At 48.2% G+C, this 27,012-nt stretch overlaps 1 protein-coding gene across 5 annotated transcripts in view; it reads left to right on the top strand.

Annotated features, from left to right (window-relative positions):
• Positions 1-23,870, top strand: part of HIRA (histone cell cycle regulator) — a 79,921-nt gene extending 56,051 nt beyond the window's left edge. For 3 of the 5 annotated variants that reach the window (XM_022551274.3, XM_022551280.2, XM_022551281.2), the window contains 8 exons: positions 1,462-1,610; positions 3,324-3,485; positions 3,612-3,670; positions 3,868-3,973; positions 5,197-5,319; positions 5,677-5,843; positions 7,565-7,653; positions 18,176-23,870. In XM_022551274.3, coding sequence (XP_022406982.1) covers positions 1,462-1,610; positions 3,324-3,485; positions 3,612-3,670; positions 3,868-3,973; positions 5,197-5,319; positions 5,677-5,843; positions 7,565-7,653; positions 18,176-18,292 — 972 coding nt within the window. In that variant the 3' untranslated portion in view covers positions 18,293-23,870. Of the gene's footprint in view, positions 1-1,461; positions 1,611-3,323; positions 3,486-3,611; positions 3,671-3,867; positions 3,974-5,196; positions 5,320-5,676; positions 5,844-6,583; positions 7,521-7,564; positions 7,654-18,175 lie in introns of those variants that run through there. The other 2 variants (XM_022551275.3, XM_089894841.1) reach the window with 2 other exon arrangements.
• Positions 23,871-27,012: the final 3,142 nt, after the last annotated feature.

The following is a 27,012-nucleotide window of genomic DNA, read 5'->3' as shown; positions in this document are numbered from 1 at the left end:
CTTTCAAGTGGCTCTCCATCACCTTCTGGGGGAAGTTGTGGCTGAGCAGAGCAGCCACCCAATCTTAACAAGAAGGCTGGCCTCTTCTCTGGGACCTCTCACTTCCCGAGCCCCCACGCCTCTCCTCCATGGCTTTACCCTCCATCTTCTGGGTGCCCAGCTCCTTCAAGACCTGTCCCAGGTGTTCCTTTTCCTGGAAGCCTCCTCGATCTCCACTCTTGGCCGTGGGCTCAGCCCATGGGACCGTGTGGCACTGGTCTGTCTCTTGACCAGCCTGCTGGCCTGTCCACTTCCCAGTGCCCAGCGTGGGGTCATCATCAGGGCCTTTCAAGGTCTCGAGTGGAATCTTCTAACTACGGGCTTGTTCAAAACACAGATCTACAGCAAGTAGTCCTTTATCCCCAGAGGCCCTCTGGCCGCTCAGCCCAGCACCCGTACCAGGCCTTGCACACACCGTCATCTCCCACCCTCTATACCTTAGCTCAGGTTCATGTCCTCGGGAAACCGTTTAGAACCCCACATGCAGGTGGGCTGCACGCTGCCCCAGCCTGGGCTGCACGCTGCCCTAGCCCAGGCTGCCCCTCAGGGCTGCCAGGGGGCAGGTGGACCGGTCCTTCTGGGTCTAAGGGTGGGGTCCCCTGGTTGTTCTTGCACAAATCCCCCTCCCAAACTCAGCCGGCCCCCCCTCACCCCAGGGCCTTCCTTGCGGAGTGCTGTGTGGGGCTGTTCTTGGTTTCTGGGGGCCCAGCCCCCAGCCACAGCCAACCCTCCACCCCAGCTCACCCACTGTGTGGCCACACAAGTACGAACCGCTCACCTAGGTCCCATGTGGGGTATCTGCCTGTCTGCTCCCCAGACACAAAACACGAGGCTGAGCCCGTGTGGAGCTGGTGCTGAACTGCACACGTCTCCCCACGCTTTTCTGGCGACCCTCCTGTCAGTGACACTGGACTCCAGTGTGCATGCCAAGGTGCACTGCCAAGGAGCTGGAGGGCCTAAGGGCTTTCCAGACCTTTCCCCCAAGTGCCGACACAGCCTCTGTTCTGGCCAAATCTGACAGTATTTGAAGATCCTTCAGTTAGGAGTCAGGAGACCCATGTCCCCCCGAGCGGGCTGGGGTCCTTCTGTGCCGTACTCTCTTGGCCGGTTGCTTGCCTTCTCTGCATCCTCCCTTGTGAGAGGAGGTGGTGGGATCTGGAGGCTTTGAGGTCTTTAGCTGTGACACCAATTCTCTGCTCCACTGCACAGAGGACAAGGTGGACACCAGCTCCTGGGACTTGCCCTGCCCTGGGTGCTGCACGTTGGGACCTCTGGCCCCCTGTCCTGCCCTGTGACCACCCCCACCCCCAGCCTGCTGTTGGCTGGCAGCTCTGTTCCACCCTTGCGTGTCGTTCCCTCTGTCCGTGGCCCACGTCTGAGGCCACTGCTGCTGAAAACGTTCTGTTTGCTTCTCTCCCCCAGGTGAGCTCCGACCCCTCCATGTACATCGAGGTGGAGAACGAGGTGACGGCCGTGGGGGGCATAAAGCTGAGCCGCCTGAAGTGCAGCCGGGAAGGGAAGGAGTGGGAGACGGTGCTCACCAGCCGGATCCTCACCGCTGCCGGCAGCTGGTAAGAGCAGGGGTCTCCACCCCACCGGCATTTAACGTAAAGCAAGACCCCGCACTGCGCTGTGGGGGACTGGGCTGTCCTGGGAGGTGGCCTGTCTGAGGGAGGCCTACACCTAGCCTCGCTCGGGACTGAGCTGGTGCCTGAGTCATCCGAGTTCCTGGGGCACCCCATGAAGGTGGCACCATCACCCCCGTGTTACAGGAGAGGAAACTGAGTCCTGGAGGGTCACCTAAGCCCCCTGGGCGTTTTAGTCAGATTCCTGAAGTCTCCATTTCCAGGCCGAGCTCTGCCTGCCTCTCTCTGACCTTGGCTGGCCTTTTCTCTGGACCCCAGGTTTTCATCCAAGGAAGCCAGCATGGACTTCTGACTGTCCTCAGAGTCCCAAGGCCAGCCCTTTCCAGATCTGCCCTTTTGGGGGAGACCTGAATTCGGTGGTCAGTCACCCAGTGTCTTTCCACCACCCCTGGAGGTGGCCCCGCACATGCTCCATCTGGAAAGAGGACCCGGGGACGTATGGCCCCAGTCGGGATTGTGTGCTCAGTACCCCTACGAGGGTCTTACAAAGCTTTCAGCTTAGATTTGGTCGTTTTCATTAGGCCCGGAATCCTTTATCATGAGGCTGCATGTGAAACACTCTCACCAATGTCTGTGACCCTGGCCCTGAGCGAGCCAGGTGCTGGGCCTGGACGGAACCACCGTTCTGTTCCTCCCTCCGTCCCCTGGGGCTCCCCCTTCGTCCCTGGTCCCAAGGCAGTTGGCACGCCCCAGCTGGGGGCCAGGTGTGTCAGCACAGCCTCCCCATGTGACCTAGAGGCTGCTGGAGAGTCCGGCCAAGCGGCCAGCCAGGCCCCAGCCCAGCGTGCAAACCTGCCCCCGGCACCGCAGCTCCAGAGGTTCGGCATCCCTGGCAGCGGGCTTGCTGCAGGTGCACCCTGACCACAGGGACGAGCAGACAGAACACAGGGACCCACAGCCTCTTCCTTGGCTGACCTCGCTGTGAGCTGGCTGCCCGTGTGGACCATAGGCACCGGCTGGCGGCCCAGAAGTGATTTGGAGCAGGGTTCCAGTGGGCTGCTGGGCTGGACCTTGCTGTGCTGGCTGCACGCCTACTCCCACTGCCTGGGGTCTGAGGCTCTGGCCTCGCTCTAGGCTTGCTCTCACCCCAGGAGACCCCACTAGGAAGGCAGAGCCTGCTTGTGCCGGGCAGAGCCAAGGGGCCTAGTGGGTGCTCAGAGGAGAGACACGAGACTGCGCCGATACACTCGTGGTGAAGCCTTCCTCGCTCAGGGAGCGACATGTCTCTCCCACCCCGGTCTCGAAGGCCTTCTGAGCACAGCTGGGCGCCCCCTGTGAGAGATGCACCCTGTCGTCCCCACACTCCCCCCGGCCTGTCTGGGCAGAGGCCTCCCAGGGCCCCTCTGGCTGGTCTCAGCTACGAGTCTGTCGGGGGGGGCGCTCTGCAGCTGCTCCCGAGCAGTGAGGTCTGCTTCCTGGCTCACTGTCAGGGCCGCTGGTCCTCGGGCATGTGCTCCCTGGGGGCAGTTCCGTGTGAACCCAGAAAAGCCTGAGCCACCACATGGGGGAGAGGACTCCATCTCCAGGCAGAGGTCTCCAGTAGGCACCATCAGCTCTGCCGCCCACCTGGCTCTGTCCCTGCATCTCGGGGCCACCAGAGCTCCCAGCCCCCCTGATGCCAGCCCCCTGCTCCCCCAGTGACGTGGTGTGTGTCGCCTGTGAAAAGCGGATGCTGTCCGTGTTCTCCACCTGTGGTCGACGCCTCCTCCCTCCCATCCTGCTGCCATCCCCGATCTCCACCCTGCACTGCACTGGCTCCTACGTCATGGCCCTCACCGCCACAGCCACGCTGTCCGTCTGGTGAGAGGCAGGGCGGGAGCGGCTGTGCGGGTGCCCCTTGCTTCAGGGAGGGTCGCCCCCACCCCCCACCCCGGCACACAGGCCCTCGGGCCTGGCTGGAGGGTGAGCTGCTCCTCTCTCCCCCAGGGATGTGCACAGGCAGATAGTGGTGGTGAAGGAAGAGTCCCTACACTCCATCTTGGCAGGTGAGCCTGGCCGGGGGCCGCCCCATCCCTAGGGTGGGATTGGGGGCGGGCAGCTCAAGTCCAGGTCTGGCACAAAGGGCTCTGCTCAACTGAGATGGAGAGCAGGCTCTGGGGTCCCTTCTGCATGGCTAGAGCTGCGGGAGCCATGGCGCCCGCTGACGGGAATACGCTGGAACCCCTTCTTGGTGTCTCCCTAGGAAGTGACATGACGGTGTCACAGATCTTGCTGACGCAGCATGGAATCCCCGTGATGAACCTGTCGGACGGGAAGGCCTACTGCTTCAACCCATCACTGTCTGCGTGGTAAGCACGCCGCCCTGAGCCCTGCCCCATGGAGGGTCCATCTGAGCCAGAACCCAGCACAGCCAGCAAGGGCCCCGCCTGGCCCGCTTCTCCTGGGAGTCTGGCCAGAGTGGAGGCCACAGTGCAGCCCCCATCCCTGCCGGCCCCCTGCCTCTCTGCCCTCAGACCCGTGCACAGGGACGCTGTCCTTCCCCTCCACTGTTCCCCGGGGGTCACTTTGTCTGGAGCAGACATTTGAACTTTTATGGTTGTTGATGAGTAGTTCCAGCCTGGCCTCCGTAGGTGCCGTCAGCTTCACGGCAGCCTCATCCAGCCCTGCTGTTTTTGTAGCTTAGTCGGAGCCAAGGGACACTTCCAACTGGCTTGGTGCATTAGTGGGGCTGCACTGTCACTCACCACGTGTGAGGTCTGTACCTTTGCTCTGTCCATTTTGGAGTCCTTTTCTATATTTGTAAAACCTGTTTTTTTTTTTTCTGCCGCGCTGCATGTCTCACGGATCTTAGTTCCCCAACTAGGGATCGAACCTGGGCCCCCTGCATAGGAAGCATGGAGTCCTAAGCAGGGAAGTACCTGTAAAACTTCTTTGTACATCAGAGATCTTAACCCAGAGTTAGGAAGGGTGTACCTCGTGTACCAGCCAGTCAGAAGTTTTCTCTTGCCTGCACCTTGCTCCTTCAGGCCCAAGTGTGCCACCATCCAGCCTGTCTCTGTTAAGGGTTGCCGGACACAAGTTTATCCTCAGACTGAGATCTCTTTCTTGAGTTAAAAAAAAAAAAAGCAGCAACCCTCAAAATCCCCACTCCCTGCTCCTCCAAATTGGAAAATATCGTGTATTGTATGTGATTAGTATAATAATGGAAACAAGCTGGTTATTTGAGAAGGGAAATGTGGACTCTGTAGGCACCAGGCTGTTTTTAAATTGTGTGAAGGGTCCAGAGAATGTGAGGTGCTGATGCCTGGGATGCTGTGTGAGCTCTGGGAGGCTGGACGCTGGGAATCCTCAGCTGCTTCCGAGGGCCGCAGCACATGGGCTCCCAGACAGACTAGCATCCCAGGCATACTCGCCCCCTGCCCCCAGGACCTAAGACCCAGGGCCAGAGTGTCCGAGTAAGGAGGCCCCACATGGGCATACAGGGACCTCGGCTCCCTCAGTGCCCCTTGCCGCCTGCCTCTGCTGGGCCTCCTGGTTTCCCTGAGTTCTGCTCCTGCCTTTGCCTCCCCAGGAACCTGGTTTCTGACAAACAGGACTCCCTGGCCCAGTGTGCAGACTTCAGGAGCAGCCTGCCACCCCAGGACGCCATGCTGTGCTCGGGACCCTTAGCCATAGTCCAGGGCCGCGCCTCCACGTAGGTGACCCGGGTGCAGGGGAGGCATCCGGCTGGCTGTGTGGACGTGGTCCCTCCGAGGCCTGCCTTCTGACTGCCTGAGCCCAGCGGCACTCACAGGGCTGGGCTGGGGCTGCCGAGGGCTGGGAGCCACAGTGAGCACTGTCTCAGGGTGCAGGGTCACAGCTCTGTCACTTCAAGACCTGGGCGGCAGTCTGAGGGGCTGCGGGTCATGGATCCCCATGTTGGGCTGCACTTTGGGTGGGGGCCTGGGCTGCTGGCCTGTCCCCTCAGGGGCTAGATGGGAGGTGCAGAACAGCAGTACCTGGGGGCGGTTGGGCCGCCGTGGAGTCTGATATCTGCCCCTCCCCACCCCAGCAGCTCGGGGAGGCAGGCAGCCCGGCTCTTCTCCGTGCCTCACATGGTGCAGCAGGAGACCACCCTGGCCTACCTGGAGAGCCAGGTCGCTGCAGCGCTCACCCTGCGCTCCAGCCACGAGTACCGCCACTGGCTCCTCCTCTACGTGCGATACCTCGTGAACGAAGGTGAGCTTCCCGGTGGTCCTTCTGTCCTCCCGGGCCCCACTCAGTCCCTGTCCCAACGGGACCCTCCCGAGGGCCCGAGTGTCAGGGCCCAGGTGCAGCAGCCTGGGCTCTGTCCTGCCTCCCGGCTTCCCGTGGTCGCCCCCTGGGGCCCTGCCCTCCCGCTCCCAAGTCAGTGAGGTGGGCAGCTCAGCAGGTGTCCCGCCCCACCACGGGCTGAACCGAGCAGCCCCTGAGGCCACAAGGATTGGCGGCAGGAGGGTGTGGGGGCAGAGGACTCACAGACACAGGCTCAGCTCCCCCTGACCTCGTTGCCCCCTCAGAGCATCGGTGGGCCTGTACCTCTCCTTCTCCTGCCTGGAAGGGCCAGCTTGCTGTCCAGCACCTCCCCTCGGCCCTCCAGCCCAGCTTTCCCCACCAGGGCTCTTACACGCATGTCCCCGTCCCAGGATCCCCCTCCTCGCCCCGCCCCGCTCCTCGTGTGGGTCAGCAGACAGCAGGGTGTTGGAAGACGTGACCTCCCACAGCCTCTTGACTCCCTGTGAGGCAGGCGTGGGCTCCGGCCTTGCCAGCTTCCCTCCGCTTGAGCTTGGCCTCCAGGGCCGTGGCCTGGGGATGGCCCTCCCCAGTTCTCCCTGTGTCACCACACGGCCTGGGCCTGGTCACGGAGCCGGCACCCCCACACCCTCTCCTGCCTTTCTTGCTTTGCTTTCAACTCCTCCCCTGTTTTGTTCATGATTTAGAGAAAACAAATTACGGAAAAGACAGAAAAACTTGCCCGACCTCTACGGGTATAACTCGCAGAATTCGCCCGTCACGTTGCCAGACCCGTCCCCCACAGATCCCAGGGATGAGTTCAGTATGGACTCATCCCACCCAGACTTAATAAACACTCGGTGTTCCTGCAACCTCGTGCCTCTGCCGGGCACTCAGGTCACGTGTGGCCTCACCCCCGTACCCCCGGAAAGCCTGCCTCCGGCTCCTCTCTGGTTTCCTCCATCCTGGGTTTCAATTCACTGGGGCTGCCCCTGTAGGGGACACCTCACCTCCACCACTTGCTTCTCTTTCTCCATCTTCACGCACGTATGGCCCAGGGCCCGCACACAACTCCCCTACCCTCTCTGTCCCTCCTTCCTCCCCGCGGGGAGGAGGACTCGAGCTTCACAGGGACACCAGCTCTCCTCTAAGCATCCTCAGGTTCCACCCTCATCACTGGCTGATTTCCTCCATTCCCTGTGGCCTCGGCTGCCCCCGATTCTGCCTCCAGCGTGGCTGGCGCTCCCCGCGGCTGTGCCGTAGCCCCAACTCCTCCTCCGTCTCCTCCGCCCAAATTCATTCCCACGCCCATCTTCTGCCGAAGGACACCACCTGACCCTGCGCGTCTGCCCCCACCTCCTCTCCAGTAGGCCCCCTCAGCCCACTCCCCTCCTCCCACAGCCCCCACATTCTCCACCTCCTTGGGGGGTCTGTCCCAGAGCTTCCACGTCTCGTTTTCCCTGGCCCAGCACACAGCGGCCACTGCGTGTGTTTCCCGGGATTGGGGGGGTGAGTCAGAGCCTCTCGCTATGGCCTCTGAGCGCTGAACTGAGACAAGGAGGCAACAAAGTGAGTGTTTGTTCTTTCTGCTTTGATGTACACAACAACTTAGCCTGTTCTTGACTTTATTTCTTTTTTTAATGTGTTCCTATTTCTGTTTTGTTTTGTTTTTTGTTTTCTGTAATTAGGGTTTGAATACCGACTCCGAGAAATATGCAAGGACTTACTGGGGCCTGTTCACTCCTCCACTGGAAGCCAATGGGAGTCAACAGTAGTGGTAAGTGCCACTTTCCTTTTTGCCACAAGAAATCTCTCCTGAAAAGTAAAGGTGGAAATTGAAAAGTAAGCCAAAATGCTGTGAAATTCTTCCCTGTTACACTCTTCCAGCACACTGCCGGCATCAGAGAGAGGGCGAGTTGCCAGCCCACCCACCCTGGCAGGAGCCCTTGGCATCAGGGGCTGAGGGAGCGTCCACTCAGCCACATGCCTGTGCTGGGAAAGCTGCCTGCCGGGGGCTGTGGATTTGTTAGTAGTGAGGCTCATAGTCCGGTCAGGAGGCAGACGTGAGCGAGTAAGCAGTTCAGTCAACAGAGCAATGACGGATGTGCCTGGGAGAATGCGGCGGGGAGACCTCGGAAGAGGACTTTCAGGATGAAACCCCAGGACAGGAATGAGCCTGCTCTGTGGAGACCGGGGAATGTGCTGGTAGAGGTGACAGAAGTGCAGAGGGCTTGGCCCATGGAGGCCGCTGTGGTTGGAACATCGTTGGCAGAGGAGAGGGTGTGACGTGAGTCCAGAGAGGGCAGGAGGTGGATCCCTGGGACCTTGTGAGGAGCTGGGGTTTAGTCTAGGGCAGCGGGAGCCGGCAGAGGAGTTGGCGCTGATGTAGCAGAGCAATCAGGACAAGGCAGACCTGGCAGTAGCTGAAGACAACTTGGATCCATGTGGCAGCCACAGAGAAGGGAGAGGAAGCAGATTCAAGATGTATTTTGGAGGCAAAACCTACAAGACTGGGCGGGTGGGTGGTTGGATGTGGAGCAGGTGAGGGAAAGAGAATAATGAACATAATGAAATTGCACAGATGAGACTGTGGCTCACACAAGTGGGTAGAGTGCATTGATCGACTTGGGCAAGGAAGAGGTTGACGGGGAACTGGGGGCACGGTTCACTCCACTGCTTCACTCAGCCGTTGGGCAGCTGCTGGTGGAGCCCCACTCTGGCCAGGTGTAGCTCGGCAGCCGGCTGCAGCGAGCAAGGCTCAGGGGCCCCGCCTTCATGGGGACAGAGGCAGATTGGAGACAAATGAGCAAGTACATGTAATGTGTTGACGGGGATGGGTCCTGTGAACACCAATGAAGAGGGCAGGGGTGCGGAGTGCTGATGGGGTGCTGTTTTACATCCAGTGATCGAGGAAGCACTGACTGATTGATAGAGATCAGAGGAGGTAAGGGAGGAAGCCCCGCAGATATCTGGGGGAAGAACATCCAGGCAGAGGGAACAGTGAGGACAAAGGCCCTGAGGTATGAGGGCTCGAGTGTAAAAGGAGCAGCTGAGCAGAGGTGATGGGAGGGTAAAAGAGGTGAAAGATTGGAGGGTTAGTCCTGGGAGGACTCTGGAGGTCTTGGTGTGTACTTGGCCTCCATTTTTTATTTTGTTGCTGTAGATGTTAATTTAGTTGGTTACTAGAATCCTAAATTCAAAATCAGTTCTCTTTAATTTTGAAGATGTTGTGCCACAGACTTTTAGCATTTGCTGCTGTTGCTAAAACTGCCGCCAGTCCGATTTCCATTGCTTTGTAAGTTCTTTCGGGATCCTGCCTTGGTGCTTTCAAGTCTCACAAAGCTCTCGGTCTATGTCTTTCATTCATTCTGTGGACTTTACTTAGAGGCTGTCTTTGGTTATAGCTTCCCTTTCGTTTCCCTCATCATCAGAGAGATAGCATGTCCTCCCTTCTTAAAATCTGCTCCATCATTTTTTATAGTTCTAATTCTCCTTGAAATTTTCATTTTAGTCTTTTGAGCACAGTAAGCTTAGTTATTTTATTTTAAAATTGCATGTCTGATAGTCCTAGTATCAGGAGCCCTTGTGGGTCTGTCTCTATTGCCTATAAATGTTTCTACTGGTTCTCGTTCACGTTATCTTATCTGCTCAAGTGCCTGGTTATTTTCAGCTGTCTGCTGGACATGGTATTTGAAAAATTGCTTGTAGAAATGGCTTGAGCCTCAGGTGATGTGGCTTTTGCACAGGGCATTTTATTTGCTTTGGTGCCAGCTCTTAAGGCACCCGCTCTGCAGGGTCTCAACCCGGTCGGGATGGAGGTTTTCCGGGCTGCCTGGGGACTTCTCAGAGCTGGTCACTGGCTGGTGCAGGGGCTGGTTTCCTTCCAGTTTACCCTTATTCTAGGGTCGGGTCATCCCTTGGGGATACCAGCACAAAGAAGAGGTGGTTTACCAGGGACCCCCACTTTTCATGGGCCTTAGGCCCCTGCTTTGGTCCCCCGGGCTCTCAACTCTGACAGAAGCCCACTCAGCCTCTTCCTGATCAGTACATGTTCCCAAGGCCAAGGTGTCCCTCTGAATTCCTGCCTTCCCCCACCCCGGCTCAGTCCTTCACCCCAGCACATTAGCTCCTGGAGTTCTGCTTCTGCTTAACCAGCTTTGTCCCCTGTCCTCAACAGGAAGGGTGTTCGGAATTACCTGCAGTAGTCGAGCTGTTTCCCAGCACATCTCACCTCTGGGGAAGCCTGACAGGCCATCTGCTTACGGGGTGGGGGAGCACGTGTCTGACAAAGCCCTACCCTTGGCCGGGTTGTGGGGCCTCACTCTGTGCCCAACTGCCACTCTGGGGGCCTGAGCCCAAGACGTTAGCCAGAGCTCTACATAGAGGTTCTCTGTCTCAGCCTGAAGGTGGGCACTCTAGGCCAAGGTGGGGTGGGGAGCACAGGCAGGCCACCGGTTACCAGCCATGCACCCTCCTCTCCCCCTCCTTCCTGCTGTTCTTGCTGACCCCAAGCTTTGTCCAGGAGAGCCTGTGGCTCCCTTCCCAGGAGCACCATCAGTGCAATGCTACCTGCTTTTTACCTCCGCCAACTGCCTAAAACCACTGGTCTGCTCGGGGTCCCAGTATCCATGACAAATGCTTTCAACTGCAGGTAAATGATACCCTGTCTAGTGGTGGCTGAAGTAGTTTTATTCTGTCCTCCAAAACAAGTCCTTTGGAGTTAAGTGGAGGTCTGTATCTCTGTGATTCTGTTGGCCTCTCCCTCATGTCATAAGATGGCTTTCATGTCCAATTGAAGGAAGGAAGACAGAAGGAAGCCAGTACCAGTAGCATCCACCCTCTTAAAAGGAAAGCCAGCCCATGCTTCACAGCAGCCAGCAGACCACTTGGGCACCCCCACTGGGAGGGAGGCCAGGAAGGCAAGCTGTGAAGAGTATGGCAGGGAAGTCTTGGAGCAGGTCTGGACAGAGCCAACTCCTGCTGTCTGCCACATCCCCTTCTGGCCTCAGCGCTCTTCTGAATTTATGCCTTTTTTTTTTTTAATACATCTTTATTGGAGTATAATTGCTTCACAATACTGTGTTAGTTTGTGTTGTACAACAAAGTGAATCAGCTATATGTATACATATATCCCCATATCCCCTCCCTCTTGAGCCTCCCTCCCACCCTCCCGATCCCATCCCTCTAGGTGGTCACAAAGCACCAAACTGATCTCCCTGTGCTATGCCGCTGCTTCCCACTAGCTATCTGTTTTACATTTGGCAGTGTGTATATGACGATGCTAGTCTCACTTCGCCCCAGCTTCCCCTCCCCGCCCTGTGTCCTCAAGTCCATTCTCTATGTCTGCATCTTTATTCCTGCCCTGCCACTACGTTCATCAGTACCATTTTTTTTTTTTTAGATTCCATATATATGTGTTAGCGTACAGTATTTGTTTTTCTCTTTCTGACTTACTTCACTCTGTAGGACAGACTCTAGGTCCATCCACCTCACTACAAATAACTCAATTTCATTTCTTTTTATGGCTGAGTAATATTCCATTGTATATATGTGCCACATCTTCGTTATCCATTCATCTGTCAGTGGGCATTTAGGTTGCTTCCATGTCCTGGCTATTGTAAATAGTGTTGCAATGAACATTGTGGTACATGTCTCTTTTTGAATTATGGTTTTCTCAGGGTATATGCCCAGTAGTGGGATTGCAGGGTCATATGGAAGTTCTATGTTTAGTTTTTTAAGGAAACTCCATACTGTTCTCCATAGTAGCTGTATCAATTTACATTCCCACCAATGGTGCAGGAGGGTTCCCTTTTCACCATACCCTTTCCAGCATTTATTGTTTCTAGATTTTTTGATAATGGCCATTCTGACTGGCATTGAGGTGATACCTCATTGTAGTTTTGATTTGCATTTCACTAATAATTAAGTGATGTTGAGCATCTTTTCATGTGCCTCTTGGCCATCTGTATGTCTTCTTTGGTGAAATGTCTATTTAGGTCTTCCATCCATTTTTTTTTTTAATGTATTTTATTTTTGGCTGCATTGGGTCTTCATTGCTGCGCACGGGCTTTTTGTAGTTGCGGTCATCGGGGGCTACTCTTTGTTGCAGTGCGCAGGCTTCTCAGTGTAGTGACTTCTCTCATTGCAGAGCACAGGCTGTAGGCACGTGGGCTTCAGTAATTGTAGCACATAGGCTCAGTAGTTGTGGCGCACGGGCTTAGTTGCTCCGCAGCATGTAGGATCTTCCTGGACCAGGGCTCGAACCCGTGTCCCCTGCATTGGCAGGCGGATTCTTAACCACTGTGCCACCGGGGAAGCCCTTCTGCCCATTTTTTAATTGGGTTGTTTGTTTTTTTGATATTGAGCTCCTTACTATCTCTTCATCTTGATATGGGGAGCAGAGGGGGTGAATTGAGTATGAGCCCTCTGCCTTCTTGTTGAGTTTCTTTGTGAACACTCTCATGGTGAGAATTGGCCATTCAAATGAAACTGGTCCTCAGGATGGCTGGGAAATGGAGCTGGGGATGGAGCGTGCTGCCAACGAGCAATGCTGACTCTAGATTTAAGAGCCACTTGTATTTCCTGTTGAAACATGTTGGTGTCATTTGTTTTTCTTTTTGGTTTGTAGGAATTCTTTATATTTTGGGAAACTTTGTGATATGAGCTGCCAGCGCATCTCAGGGGACCCCCACAATCCAGGTCTCTTTCCCTCAAAGATCACGGCTCAGTGTGTACAGGAGGGAGACAGTAAGCAGAGGGTTGGGCACTAAGCAGCCGTCCTTCAGGTGCGTGCGTGGCTGCCGGCCTCTGAATCCCCAGCCGGACCCTGCTCTTGGGAAGCCTCCGTCTGCCAGCGTCTTCATTGTAGGACCTGTGACACTGACCTGAGAAGTGGTGATGAGCTGTGTCCAGGCTGGTGCCTGAAACACAGCACCATCCATTTCTGAGAGCCCAGGCTGGGAGGTGGTACTGGTGGCTATTGGTATTGATACCAGCCACACCAGCCTTCCAGCCAGAGGGCACATCCTCTGTCTGGTAGTTTGCCCCTGGTGCCACAGGCAGACAGAATGTTTTGCTTTGCTTATAGCAGTTTATTTCATTCCCTTTCATTTTTTTAAATAGCGCTTTTCAGGTTTTTTTATTTTAAATTTATTTTGAATGATAATGTAGCCACATACTTCAAAAATTAAAAGGTACAGTAGTTTTGAAATAAGTTTTGAAATCAGGAAGTACGAGACTGCACATCATCTTTTTCAAGATTCATATGGCTATTTGGGGTCCCTTGGGATTCCATAAGAATTGTAGGATGGATTTTTCTATTTCTGTGAAAAATGCCGGTAGGATATTGATAGGGAGTGCATTAAATCTATAGATTGCTTTTGGTATTATTGACATCTTAACCATCTTAATAAGTCTTCCAGTCCATGAACATGGGATGTCTTTCCATTTATTTATATCTTCTTTAATTTCCTTCAGCAACATTTTGTAGTTTTCACTATACTAGTCTTTCGCCTCCTTGGTTAAGTTTATTCCTAAGTATTTTGTTCTTTTGGAGCTTATTGCAAATGGAATTGTTTTCTTAATTTCTTTTCCAGATTGTTGGTTGTCAGTATATAAAAATGCAGCTAATTTTTGTGTGTTGATTTCATATTCTGCACACTTGCTGTATTCATTTATTAGTTCTAACGGGTTTTTTTGCGGAATCTTTAGGGTTTTCTACATATAAGATTATGTTGTCTGCAAACAAATAAGTTTACTTCTTCCTTTCAAGTTTGAGTGTCTTTTATTTCGTTTTCTTGCCTCATTGTTCTGGCTAGGACTTTTTAGTATTATGTTGAATAGAAGTGAAAGTGGGGCATCCTTGCCTTGTTCCTGACCTTAGAGCAAAAGCTTTAAGTCTTTTAACACTGAGTATGATGCTAGCTGTGGGCTTTTCGTATATGGCCTTAATTTTACTGAGATAGTTTCCTTCTATTACCAGTTTTTAGTAGTGAAGGAGTGTTGAATTTTGTCAAATGCTTTTTCTGCATCAATTGAGATGATCTTCTGGGATTTTTTTTTTCTTCATTCTATTAATGTGGTATATTACATTGATTGATTTTAGTTTCTTAAACCACCCTTGCATTCCAAGAGTAAATCACACTTAGTCATAGTATATAATCCTTTCCATTTGCTGTTAAATTCTGTTCGCTAGTACCAGTACCGGTACCAGTCTGCAGCCTGTTAAGAACCAGGTCGCACAGCAGGAGATGAGTGGTGGGCAAGCGAGTGAAGCTTCATCTGCTGCTCCGCATCGCTCACATTACTTCCTGAATCATCGCTCGCATTACCACCTGAACCATCCCCCCATCACTCCCATTACCACCTGAACCGTTTCTTGCATTACCACCTGAACCATCCCCCCATTACTCCCATTACCACCTGAACCGTTGCTTGCATTACCACCTGAACCATCCTCCCATCACTCCCATTACCTCCTGAACCGTTGCTTGCATTACCCCCTGAACCATCGCCCCCATCATTTGCATTACCGCCTGAACCATCGCTCACACTACTGCCTGAACCATCCTCCCCATCACTCCCATTACCTTCCTGAACCATTGCTTGCATTGCCTCCTGAACCATCACTCCCATCACTCCCATCACTCCCATTACCACCTGAACCATCCCCCCATCACTTGCATTACCACCTGAACCATCTCCTGCATCACTTGCATTACCGCCTGAACCATCCCCCCATCACTCGCATTACTTCCTGAACCATTGCTCGCACTACCGCCTGAACCATCTCCCACCTCCAACCCCCAGCCCGTGGAAAAATTGTCTTCCACGAAACCGGTCCCTGGTGCCAAAAAGGTTGGGGACCACTGCACTAGTATTTTGTTCAGGACTCATCAGTGTTCACAAGGGACATTGGACTATTTTCTTTCCTTGTAGTGTCTTTGTCTGGCTTTCATGTCAGGATAATGCTGGTCTCATACAATGAATCTAAACATGTTCTCTTCTCTTCAGTTTTTTGAAAGAGTATGTGGAGGATTGTTGTTCATTCTTCTTTAAATTTTTGGTAAAATTCACCAGTGAAGCCATCTGGTCAGTCCTGGGCTTTTCTTTGTTGGGAGGTTTTTGATTACTGATTCAGTCTCCTTGTTACTTATAGGTCTGTTCACATTTGCTATTTCTTCATGATTCAGTCTTGGTAAGCTGTGTATTTCTAGGAAGTTGTCCATTTTATCTAGGTCATCCGATTTGTTGGTGTACAGTTGTTCATAGTATTCTCTTATTTATACTCCTTTTATTTTTGTGGCATCAGTTGCAATGTCCCTATTTCACTTCTGATTTTCATTATTTGAGTCTTCTGTTTTTCTTAGTCCATGTAGCTAAATGCTTGTCAATTTTGATGATCTTTTCAAGGAATTCATTTTTGGTTTTATTATTTTCTCTATAGTTTTTCTGTTCTCCATTTTACTTATTTTCTGATATGTATGATTTTCTTCTGCTTGTTGGGTTTAGTTTGCTTTTATTTTTCTAGTTTTGTTAAATGCAGTGTTCTGTTATTGATTTGATTTGTGAATCTTTCTTTGTAGATTCTTATAGCTATAAATTTCTCTCTAGCCAGTGCTTTTGCTGCATTCCAGTATGTTGTGTTTTCATTTTCATTTGTCCCTAGATATTTTAAAATTTCCCTTGTAATTTCTTCTTTGAATCATTGATTGTTTAACAGTGTGTTAATTTCCACATATTTGTGTGTGTTCCAGTTTTTCTTCTGCTGTTGATTTCTAGTTTCATTCCATTGTGATTGGAAAAGACACTTTTATGATTCAGTCTTTTTAAGCTTATTGAGACTTGTTTTGGTCTGTCCTGGTGAGTGTTACACGTGCACTTGAGAAAAATGTATATTCTGCTCTTGTTGTGTGGAGTGTTCTGCATATGTGTGCTTTAGGTCCAGTTGGTCTATACTGCTTTTCAGGTCCTCTATTTCTTATTGATCTTCTGTCTGGTTGTTCTATCCATTATTGAAAATAGGATATCGAAGTCTTCTGCAAATTGTAGGACTGTCTTATTTCTCCTTTCAGTTCAGATAGTGTTTGCACCATGTGTTTAGGAACTCTGATGTTTGGTGGGTATATGTTTATAACTGTTACATCTTCTTGGTCAATTGACCCTTTTATCATTATGCAGTGTCCTGTGTCTTATAACAATTTTTGACATAAAGTCTATTTTGTCTGTTATTAGTATAGCCATCTCTTTTCTATTTTGCTTATTATTTACATGGGATATCTTTTTGATTCTTTCACTTTCAACCTGTGTATATCCTCCTTTAGATCTAAGTGAGTTCCTTGTAAGCAGCATATAGTTGGATCCTGTTCTTTTATCCATTTTTTGATTAAGGAGTTTAATCCATTTTCAACTTGTGCTGTATTTCCACTTATGCTATACAAGACTGCTTTTAAATTTTTTAATTTCCCTAAAAGTTTCACTCCTGCTTCTTCCCACAACCTTAGACATTCTGTTGTATTCTACCTGTATCTCTTGACCCCAGGTTCCCAGGGGTCTGCAGTTCCCCTGCTGCTTTCACACGCCACAGTGCTCACCACTGCCTTTTGCAGCCTCCATCCTGATATCTATACTATGCTACTGTTCCCATCAGTACTCTCCATTCATTTAGGTTTTCTTTAATGCCTTCCAGTAAGGTTTTTTAATTTTCAGCACATAGGCCATACGCATCATTTTTAGAATTATTCTTAGATATTTTATAATTGTGAGTATTCTAAGTGATAAGTTGTTTTATGTTTCCTGATTATTCATTGCTGCTGTACATATGCATTTGACTTTGGTATATTAATCACCAGCCATCTTTCTACACATTTCTATTATTTTTATTAATTTGTCCATTAATTGTTTTGCATTTTCTATGTGGTTTAAACAATGAAGTCATCTCAAATAATCTTTTTATTTCCTATTTTCCAGTTCTGAGTTTTCTAACATTAAATTCTCCTTGATTTCCAGGATAAACCCTACTTGGTCATGAGTTGCCATCTTTTTTTTTTTTTTGGCCACGCAGCACAGCCAAAAAAAAACACTTTATTGTGAATCTTGGTATGTCTTCCTTTGTAGGTAATATGTTCTTGTACTTTCGAAATTTTCAGAAATTTTCTGTCTTTTATATCTGAAAATTCTGTATATTTCATTCTAATGTGTCTGGTTATCAGTTTTCCCATATATTACTTGATCAGCACTCAGTGGAGCCTTTCAACCTAAGGCCATTCGTTGTTTAATTATGTGAAATATACCCATATTATTTCTTTAAATATTTCCTTCTCTCTTCTTTCTCTGTCTCCTGTGGGATCCATTATGTGGATATTGGGCCTACCTGCTGCGCTCACCTGCCTTTGTAGGCAATGGTACAGTTTCTCCTCTTACAGTTTCCCCTCTGCCTGCCTCCCTGCTGAGTGTGGGCTGCTCCTCTATCTGACCTCACTCTGACTTGGTCTTCAGCAGTGTCCAGTCTCCTGCGAATCCCATCTCCTTCAACCACTGTGTTGCTCAAACTTGGTATCTACACTTGGTTCTTTTCTATAATTCATCATCTTGTTACCACACTTGTTTTAACATATTGGCCCTTCTCTTCCAGTGGTCAGTGCTGTCAGTTGGTGGTTTTCCCTTTGCAGCAGCCATGCTCCTCAAGGGTCTGTGCGGTGGAGACCCTGCATGGCAGTGCATGTTGCAGGAGGGCCCAGGCAGACATGGTGCCACCCAGGGTGGAGGAGGCATAGGCAAGAGCTGAGGACAGAGACTCCAGAACTGTAAAACCAAGGCCAGTCACTGTCACCCAGGCACCTCCTCGCCCCTGGCCTTGACCTCACGTCCCTGGAACACATCCACATAAGGGAGTGGCCCCTCCAGGATAGCCGTCTGCCTGGCCCTCTGCCCTGGTAGCCTTACTTGCATTCTGCTCTGGAAGGTCAGGCTACTCTGGCCACTAACCAGTGCAATCAGAGGCCAGCGGTGACTGTGCCAGCAGACTTAGGGGACACGGAAGAGCAGAACCTACCTGGTACCCACCCTTGAACTATGTCCCTCCCTGGGCCCTGCCACTCCACCCCATGTGCCCAAGCTCAGCTTTTTAGCTGTCCCAGGCCTCCCAGCATACAGAGAAATTGTTCTCATCCATCTATGGTTTCTCCAGGGGGTGCCCATGGGGCAGATGGGCACAAGGGTCTTTGTTGGGCCAGGGAAACCCCCACAGTCTAGCTCTCCTCACTGTCAGTTGCACTCAGCTGTCACTCCTGTATCCGCAGGGTCTGCGGAAGAGGGACCTGCTGAAGGAGCTGCTGCCAGTCATCGGGCAGAACCTCCGCTTCCAGCGCCTCTTCACCGAGTGTCAGGAACAGCTCGACATCTTGAGGGACAAGTAGCCTGCCCAGCCGCAGCAAGGGCAGGGCCACACTCTCGCCACTGAGGACACACAGGTCGGCCTCTTATCTCGCTGGGCTACAGGATGAGGAGACACTGGCAGGAGGTGGGCTGTCCTGCACCAGTACCGGCTCAGCCCCTGGGCACACTTCCCCTGTGTCCTGGGCCTGTTTCTCCCTCAGGGGGAGCAGCTCTGCCCGCAACTCGTTCCTCCCTCCAGGACCCCAGTGCGGAGCTGGAGCTCTGCCCAACTGCCCTGGGGCCAGTGAGGCAGCCCAGGCCTGCCGTCTCCAGCACGGTCCCCAGATGGACACTAGCCTTGCTACTGTAGGCGCCATGCTGCTCCAGCTATGACGAATGAGCCATTTGTGAAAGAGAGAACCCTGAGACGTTAGCGTATTATGCAGTCAGTAGACTGACCTGAGACCTATGTAAAAAGAAAGCCTATTCCAACACATGGACTATTTTTGTACTAGAATTTGCTAACTTGTAATATGGAATTTTCCTTTTGGCCAATAATCAGGATTTCCCTATAAGTCACTTGGACATTGGTCACTTGTAGGAAATTTAAACTCTAATTATGACAGCTACATTGAAAAATAATTGTACTGAAATTAACTTGTCTATCTTCATTTAGTTTTAATTTTTAAATGTTTGTAAAAAGAGACTTTTGGGGGGGATGGGGCAGAGAGGGTGGGCGATTTCTTTTGTAAGTGTAAAATAAATGAACACGCATTGGATACCAAATGGTCCTGACTTCCCCTGCCTTTTCCTTCTAACTTCCACCTCCCTCCCCTGCACTGTGAATCCCTCGCCTTTGATGTCATCTGCTCCCCCGGCCCCTTCATGCAAAAAGTCATTTCACAGCATGGAGTCACTTTCCTGGTCGTGCAGCATCTCAGGCTGAGCTGGGCGAGCGGGCTGGCCACCGTGCACCTGTCTTCTCCCAAGCCAGGTGGAGAGGTCCTTGGTTCTGCAGGTGCTGTGCTCTGGGTCTCTGACTGTGCTGGGCACCAAGGAAATCATGTAAGGAAATCCATAAATACAGACTTGAGTTTTCTGAAGAATTATCTGGAAGCTGGGATTTTCTTAGAAAGTGGTCCCGATGCTGACCCACAGGAGAAGAGACAGCCAGAATCAGAATCCTCAAGCCTGGTGAGGGCCAAGCACCTTCTCCCCAGGGTCCTGGACCTCCTCGGCACCTCCCTGCCAGGTGGCCATCCCATTGCCTGTCTCACTCAGAAGTCACGTGGCTGCATGAGAACCAGGCACACCTGCATGCCCGACAGAGCCAGCACACACACTGCATCTGGGCATGGACACCCAGAAGCCAGGCTACAAGTGTGAGCTTTTCGCTGAGGAATGAGCCAGAGATGCTGCACAGGCATTGAGAACTCTGGAGCCCCAGGATGCACGCAGCCTCGGAACTGACAGGCCTGCCTGGGATCCAAACCACGAAAAACGTGGGCCTCACTTTTCAGCTGTCAAAGGGAGGTGAGGTTAAGAAAACGTGCATGGTTGTGAGGACCAACTGGGATCACAGAGGCAAAGTCATGGCACTGAGCACATGTTCCCGTGAATAAAACTTTGACAATCAAGTGTTTTTATACACTACTATTTGGACAGGAGAGGAGACAAGCAGCAGAAAGACTGGTTGGAAACTTCTGGTTCCAGCCAAGATGGATTGACAGGGACCAAATTGACCCTTCTGCCTGAAACAACCAAAGGAACCAGTCAAAATACATGAAACAATGGTCTCAAGGCACTGGATATCAGAAAACAAAGGACAGTGATCCCTGGGAGATGGAAAGCAAAGAAGATGAGCCCTGTGACTGCCCCAGCTTCCTACCTGGAGAGAGAGTTTCCAGGCTGCAGCAAAGGGAGGGGAAGCTGAGGTAGAGCCCAGCAGGATACTTGAGTTGAAGACATGAAGCTGAGAGCCCAGGAAGACCAAGGCAGCTAGAGTTTTCAGGACAGAATCCCAGAGAGGAGGGAGCTCCATGGAGAGAGAACCCTGGAGCTCAGCAGAGGGAGTGCCTTTGCATATTCAGCTGCATACTGATCAGTGCTTGTGTGAGGAGGAAATGGCTGAGGCCAGGCAAAGAACCATCTGAAAGGATTAGGGTGACAATTGTCTAGTTGTCACCCAGGGCTGGGAATAGTGCCTCTTCCTACCAACAGGATTAGAAAAACTCATAACTCACAGGCTTGGGATAGAAGAGTTGCTCAGGAAGCCTTGCCTCAGTTTTGGAGAATAATTAGAGCACTGCTCCAGATCCATCTAACAGAAAATAAAGCAAGACCCAAAAGGATCAAATTGTTTCCAAGTAATTAATTACATTGCAAACCAAAGTTCCAGAGAATTTATAAGCATACAGAGGTACCCAGCATCCAACCAGGTAAAGTTTACAGTGTCTGGCATCCACACCAGGCATACAAAGAAGCAGGAACACAATGCAAAATGAGAATAAGCAATCTTACTGATCAGTCAAAACTGGCCCAGAAGTTACACAGATATTAGAATTAGCAGAGAAGGACATTAAAACGGTCATTATAACACTATTCCTTATGTTCAAAAAAGTTAAGTGGAGACATAGAAGACCGTAACAAGGAAGTTGCAATCAAGCTTCTAGAGATGAAAACCTGTAACATGGAGATGAAAAATGTGTGGAATAGGATTAATGACAGATTGGACATTGCAGAAAAGATAAGTGAACTTGAAGGCAGAGCAATAAAAATGCTCCAAAACAGACAATCCAAAGGAGGAAAGAACAGAAAAGAGCATCAGTAAGTCATGGGACAACGTCAGATAGCCTAATACACAGGTAACTGAAGTCCTCAAAGGAAAGGAGAGAGAAGGTGGTGATAAGAAAAAATATTTGAATAAATAACGGCCAAAAACTTGCCCCACCCTTCCTGCTGTCCCTTGTGTCCCTACAGGCAACCTCTGTGCCACTGTGCCCTCATCCCTACCATAATGCCATGCCTGCTGACCTCCCTACGCCTGTCCACTGATGCTCCACACCTTCCCACTACCTCTGCCTGCTGAACTTGTTTGCACGCAGAGCACTGGGTGTATTTTCCTGGGCTGTATTTCCCTGCCTCTCTCCAAGTTCTGACCTGATCCCCTTAGGCCCCTCCCAGCTTCAGCCTCCAGATCACCTGTGAGAGGAGTCAGAGCCCTTTACACATTAGGCTGATGCTGTGGGAGGTTGTATATACCTGCAGCAGGTACACTGAGGAGATAAGGCAAAGCATAAGATAAGATAAGGCATAAGATAAGAGATAAGATAAGGCATCGTCTCTTTCCATGTTAAATCTATTATTCCTGTTCTCTCACATATATGGCAAATATTTTCTCAGTTCATCTTTAAATTTTATTTGTGTGTTAATTTAAGCTTTTAATTTTTGTGAAATTTAATTTTTCTTTTTTTTAATATAATTTTTTTTTAATATTTATTTATTTGGCTGCTCCGGATCTTAGTTGCAGCTCATGGGATCTTCGTTGTTATGTGCAGGATCTTTGTTGTGGCATGTGGGATCTTTTAGTTGCGGCATGCAGGATCTAGTTCCCTGACCAGGAATCAAACCCTGGCCCCCTGCATTGGGAACACGGAGTCTTAATTGCTGGACCACCAGGGAAGTCCCTAATTTTTGTTCTTTTGTAACTTATTTTTTTAACCTTAGGACACTTCACCAGATACATGGATGGCAATTAAAATAAGCACAAAAAAAGATGTTCAATGTCACCAGTCATTTAGAAAATGCAAATTAAAACCACAGTGATATAACAGCACATACCTATTAGAATGTCATAAAGTTAAGAATATATATAAAATACTGAGTATTGAGGATGTGGAGCAACTGGAGCTTTCATGTATTGCCAACAGGAAGGCACAATAGTATAGCCACCTTAAATAGTTTGACAGTTCCTTGCAAAGTTAAACATACAGTCATCAGAGGACCCAGGTATTCCACTCTTAGGTTTTTGTTTTTGTTTTGTTTTTAAAGATACATTAACATTTTTCATCACAAGGATATCTCATGTTTCCCTTTTAAAAAAAAAACAGCTTTACTGAGATAAAATTCTCATAACATGTAACTCACCTATTTAAAATGTACAATTCAGTGGTTTTTAGGATAGTCACACATATGTGCAACCATCACCAGTTACTATTAGAATATTTTCATCACCTCAAAAAGAAACCTCATGCCCTTTATCATGCTCCATACCCCCATCCCTACCATCCCTAAGCAACCACCAGTCTACTTTCTGTCTCTATAGGCTTGCCTATTCCAGTATTTCATACAAATGGAATCATAGACTGTGGTATTTTGTGACTGGCTTCTTCTATAGCGTAATGTTTACAAGATTCAATCATATATCTGTACTTCACTCCTTTTTATGGTCAAATAATATTTAATTGTATGGGTATACCTCATTTTGCTTCTCCAGTCATCCACTGATAGACATGTGGGTTGTTTCCAGTTTTGGTGATTATGCATAATGCTGCTCTAAACATCTGTGAACAAGTTGTTGTGTGGACATGTTTTCATTTCTCATGGTTATATATATGTAGAAGTAGAATTAGTAGGTAATAATGTGACTGTAATTGTTTGAGGAATTGCTGTACTGCCTTCCAAGTGACTGCACCATTTTACATTCATACCAGCAGTGTATGAGGATTCTGATTTCTCCACATTCTCACCAACAATTCTTTTTTTTTTTTTTTTGGCCACGCCGCACGGCTTGTGGGATCTTAGCTCCCCAGCCAGGGATCAAAGCCAGGTGCCCAGCAGTGGAAATGTAGAGTCCTAATCACTGGACCGCCAGGGAATTCCCTCACCAACAATTCTTATTGTCTGATTTTTTTTATTATAGTCATCTGAATGGGTGGGGGGTTTTTTTTCTCTTTTTTTTTTAACATCTTTATTGGAGTATAATTGCTTTACAATGTTGTGTTACTTTCTGCTGTATAACAAGGTGAATCAGCTGTACGTATACATATATCCCCATATCCCCTCCCTCTTGCGTCTCCCTCCCACCCTCCCTATCCCACCCTTCTAGGTGGTCACAAAGCACCCAGCTGATCTCCCTGTTCTATGGGGCTGCTTCCCACTAGCTAACTATTTTACATTTGATAGTGTATATATGTCAATGCCACTCTCTCACCTAGTCCCAGCTTACCCTTCCGCCTGAGTGGGTGGTTTTGATTTGCATTTCTCTAGTGACAAAACATGTTGAGCATTTTTTAATGTGTTTATTGGCCATTTGAATATCTTATTTGGAGAAATGTCTATTCCGATCCTTTGCTAACTTTTAAATTGGGTTATTTGTCTTTATTATTGAGTTGTGGGAGTTTTTTATACATTCTACATGCAAATTCCTTATCAGATATATGGTTTACAAATACTTCCTCCCATTCTGTATATTTACTTTCTTGATAGTGTCTTTGAAGCATAGAAGTTTTCAGTTTTGATGAAGTCCATCTATTTTTCTTTTGTTGCTTGCGCTTCTCTGGTCTCATCTAAGAAACCATCGCCAAATCCAAGACCATGCAAATTTACTCCTATGTTTTCTACTAAGAGTTTTTTTTTTTTAATGAATATGTTGAAGTCCTAACTCTTAATTAATTTATTTATTTTTGCTGTGTTACGTCTTTGTTTCTGTGCAAGGGCTTTCTCTAGTTGTGGCAAGCGGGGGCCACTCTTCATCGCGGTGCGCAGGCCTCTCACTATCACGGCCTCCTTTGTTGCGGAGCACAGGCTCCAGACGCGCAGGCTCAGTAGTTGTGGCTCACGGGCTAGTTGCTCCACGGCATGTGGGATCCTCCCAGACCAGGGCTTGAACCTGTGTCCCCTGCATTAGCAGGCAGATTCTCAACCATTGTGCCACCAGGGAAGCCCTCTACTAAGAGTTTTATAGTTTAAACTCTTACATTCAGAACTTTGATCCATTTTGAGTAAATACTTGTATATGGTGTGAGGTAAGAATCCAACTTCACTATTCTGTTTGAGGCTATCCAATGTCCCATCATTTATGAAAAGTTTGTTCTTTCCCCCATTGAATGGTCTTGCCACCCATGTTGAGAATCAGTTGATCATAGACACACGGGGTGTTTCTGGACTCAGTTCTATTCCATTGATCTATATGTCTTTTCTTATGCCAATATCACACTGTCTTGATTAATGTTGTTTTACAGTAAGTTTTGAGATCAGGAAGTGTGACTCCTCCAACTTAATTGTTCTATTTCAAGATATTTTTTTGCTATTCTGGAGCCTTTTGAGTTTCCATATTAATTTTAGAATCAGCTTGTCAATTTCTGCAAAGAAGAAAGCTGCAATTCTGATAGGGATTACAATGAATCTGTAGATCAGTTTGGGGAAGGCCATCTTAAAATATCTTCCAGTTGATGAATACAAACAGATTACCATTTATTTAGGTCTTTAATTTCTTTCAGTAATGTTTTATAGTTTCTGGTATATAAATTTTACAGTTCTTTTATAAAAATTTTCTATGTAATTCTTTTTAATGCCATTATAAATGGAAGTGTTTTTAAAATTTCACTTTCAGATTGTTCACTACAAGTGTATAGAAATACAATTGATTTCTGTATATTACTCTTGTATTCTGCAACCTTGCTAAATTCATTCATTAGTGTTAATAACTTTTACTGGGATCCTTAGGATTTTCTATATATAAGGTCATGACATCTGTGAATATAGTTTTACTTCTTTTCCTACCTAGATGCCTTTTATTTCTTTTTCTTGCCTAATTGCTCTGGCCAGACCCTCCACCTAGTACAACATTGAATAGAAGTGGCAAGAGTGGACATCCTTGTTTTGTCACTGATCTTAGGGGGGAAGCATCCAGTCTCTCATCATTAAGTATTATACTAATTCTGTTTTTCTTATAGATGCCCTTCATCAGATTGAAGAAGTTCCCTTCTAATGCTAATTAATTTATTTTGTATATTGAACCATCCTTGGTTCAAGATAAATCCCACCTGGTAATGGTATAAAATTTGTTTATGTGTCACTGTGTTTTTGAGGATTTTTGTGTCCATAGTCATAAGATAGTTTCGCAGTTTATTTGTGAGGTCTTTTCTGATTTTGGTGTCAGGGTGTTGCAAAATGAATGAATAAGTTGGGAAGTATCCCCTCCTCATCTGTTTCATTGAAGAATTTGTAAAGAATTAGTAATGATTTGTTTAATGTTTGGTAGAATTCAGCAGTAAAGCCCTATGGGCTAGTGCTGTTTTTGTAGGTGGTTGTTTTATTACTAATTCTATCTTTCTGTTTCTTATAGGTCTATTTGTACTGTCTATTTCTACTTCAATCAGTTAGAATAGTTCATCTTTCTAGAAATTTGTTCATCTAAGTTATCCAATTAATTGGCATATAATTGTTCATAATATTCCTTTATAATCCTTTTTATTCCTGTAAAGTTAGTAGTGTCCCCTCTTTCATTTCTGATTCTTATAATCTGAGTTTTCTCTCTTGTGTTCTTGGTCAATATAGCTAAATGTTCAACGATTTCGTTGATCTTTACAGAAAACCAGCTTTTGGTTTCCTTTATTTTCTCTATTGCTTCCCTATTCCTTATTTCATAAATTTATGCTCTAATCTTTATTACTTTCTTTCTTCTGCTTGCTTTAGGTTTAGTTTACTCCTCTTTTTCCAGTGTCTTAAGATGGAACGTTATGTGATTAAAGCTATAAAATTTCCCTCTAAGCACTGCCTTAGGAGGATCCTACGAGTTTTGGTATGTCGTGTTCTGGTTTTAATTCATCTCAAATTATTTTCTAATTTATCTTTTGATTTCTTCTTTGACTCATTGGTCTTCTAGAGTGTGCTGTTTAATTTCCACATATCTGTGAATTTCCCAATTTTATTATGTTATGGATGTAACTTTATTCCATTGTAGTCAAAACACACTTTGTATTGTTTCTATCCTTTAGATTTACTGAGGTTTGTTTTATGGCTTATGCCAGAAGTGTTCCATATACACTTGAGAAGAACATATAGTCTATTGTTAAGTGCAGACATGTTGCTCTTTTACAGCCACACCACTTCCCTTTCACCCCATGATCTCCTTAACTCATAGCAACCACTAATCTGTTCTCTACATCTGCAATTTTTCATTTCAGGAATGTAAAATAAAAGGAATCATTCTGTATGTAATCTATTGGTATTGGCCTTTTTCACTCAGGATAATTGGAGATGAATTCAAATTGTTTTATGTATCAGTACTTCGTTCCTTTCTATTACTGAATACTATTTCATGGTTTTGCTACATAGTTTATTTAACCATTCACCTGTTGAAGGACATCAATCAGGCTGATTCCAGTTTTTGGCTATTACAATTAAAGCTGCTATTAAAGTTTTTATATAAATATAAATCTTTGTTTTTCTGAGATAAATGCCCAAGAGGACAATTGCATGATACAGTAGATGCAGGTGTAATTTTTTCCTTTCTTTTTTTTTGGCCATGCTCTGCTGCACAGTTTGCAGGATCTTAGTTCCCCGACCTGGGATTGAACCCAGGCCACGGCAGTGAAAGTGCTGAGTCCTAACCACTAGACCACCAGGGAACTCCCTGTAATTTTTCAGTAATCTGAGAAAGGCAATTCAATGAAGAAAGAATAGTCTTTTCAGCAAATGCTGCTGGAAGCACTGGACATCCACATGCAAAAAAAGAAAAAAGGATCTAGACTTTTTT

This window comes from Delphinapterus leucas, chromosome 14, assembly GCF_059928025.1.
Source record: "Delphinapterus leucas isolate spDelLeu-1000000601 "Yukka" chromosome 14, BTC_Dleu_Yukka2, whole genome shotgun sequence".
NCBI lineage: Eukaryota > Metazoa > Chordata > Mammalia > Artiodactyla > Monodontidae > Delphinapterus > Delphinapterus leucas.
This window is presented reverse-complemented; position numbering and strand designations above follow the sequence as displayed.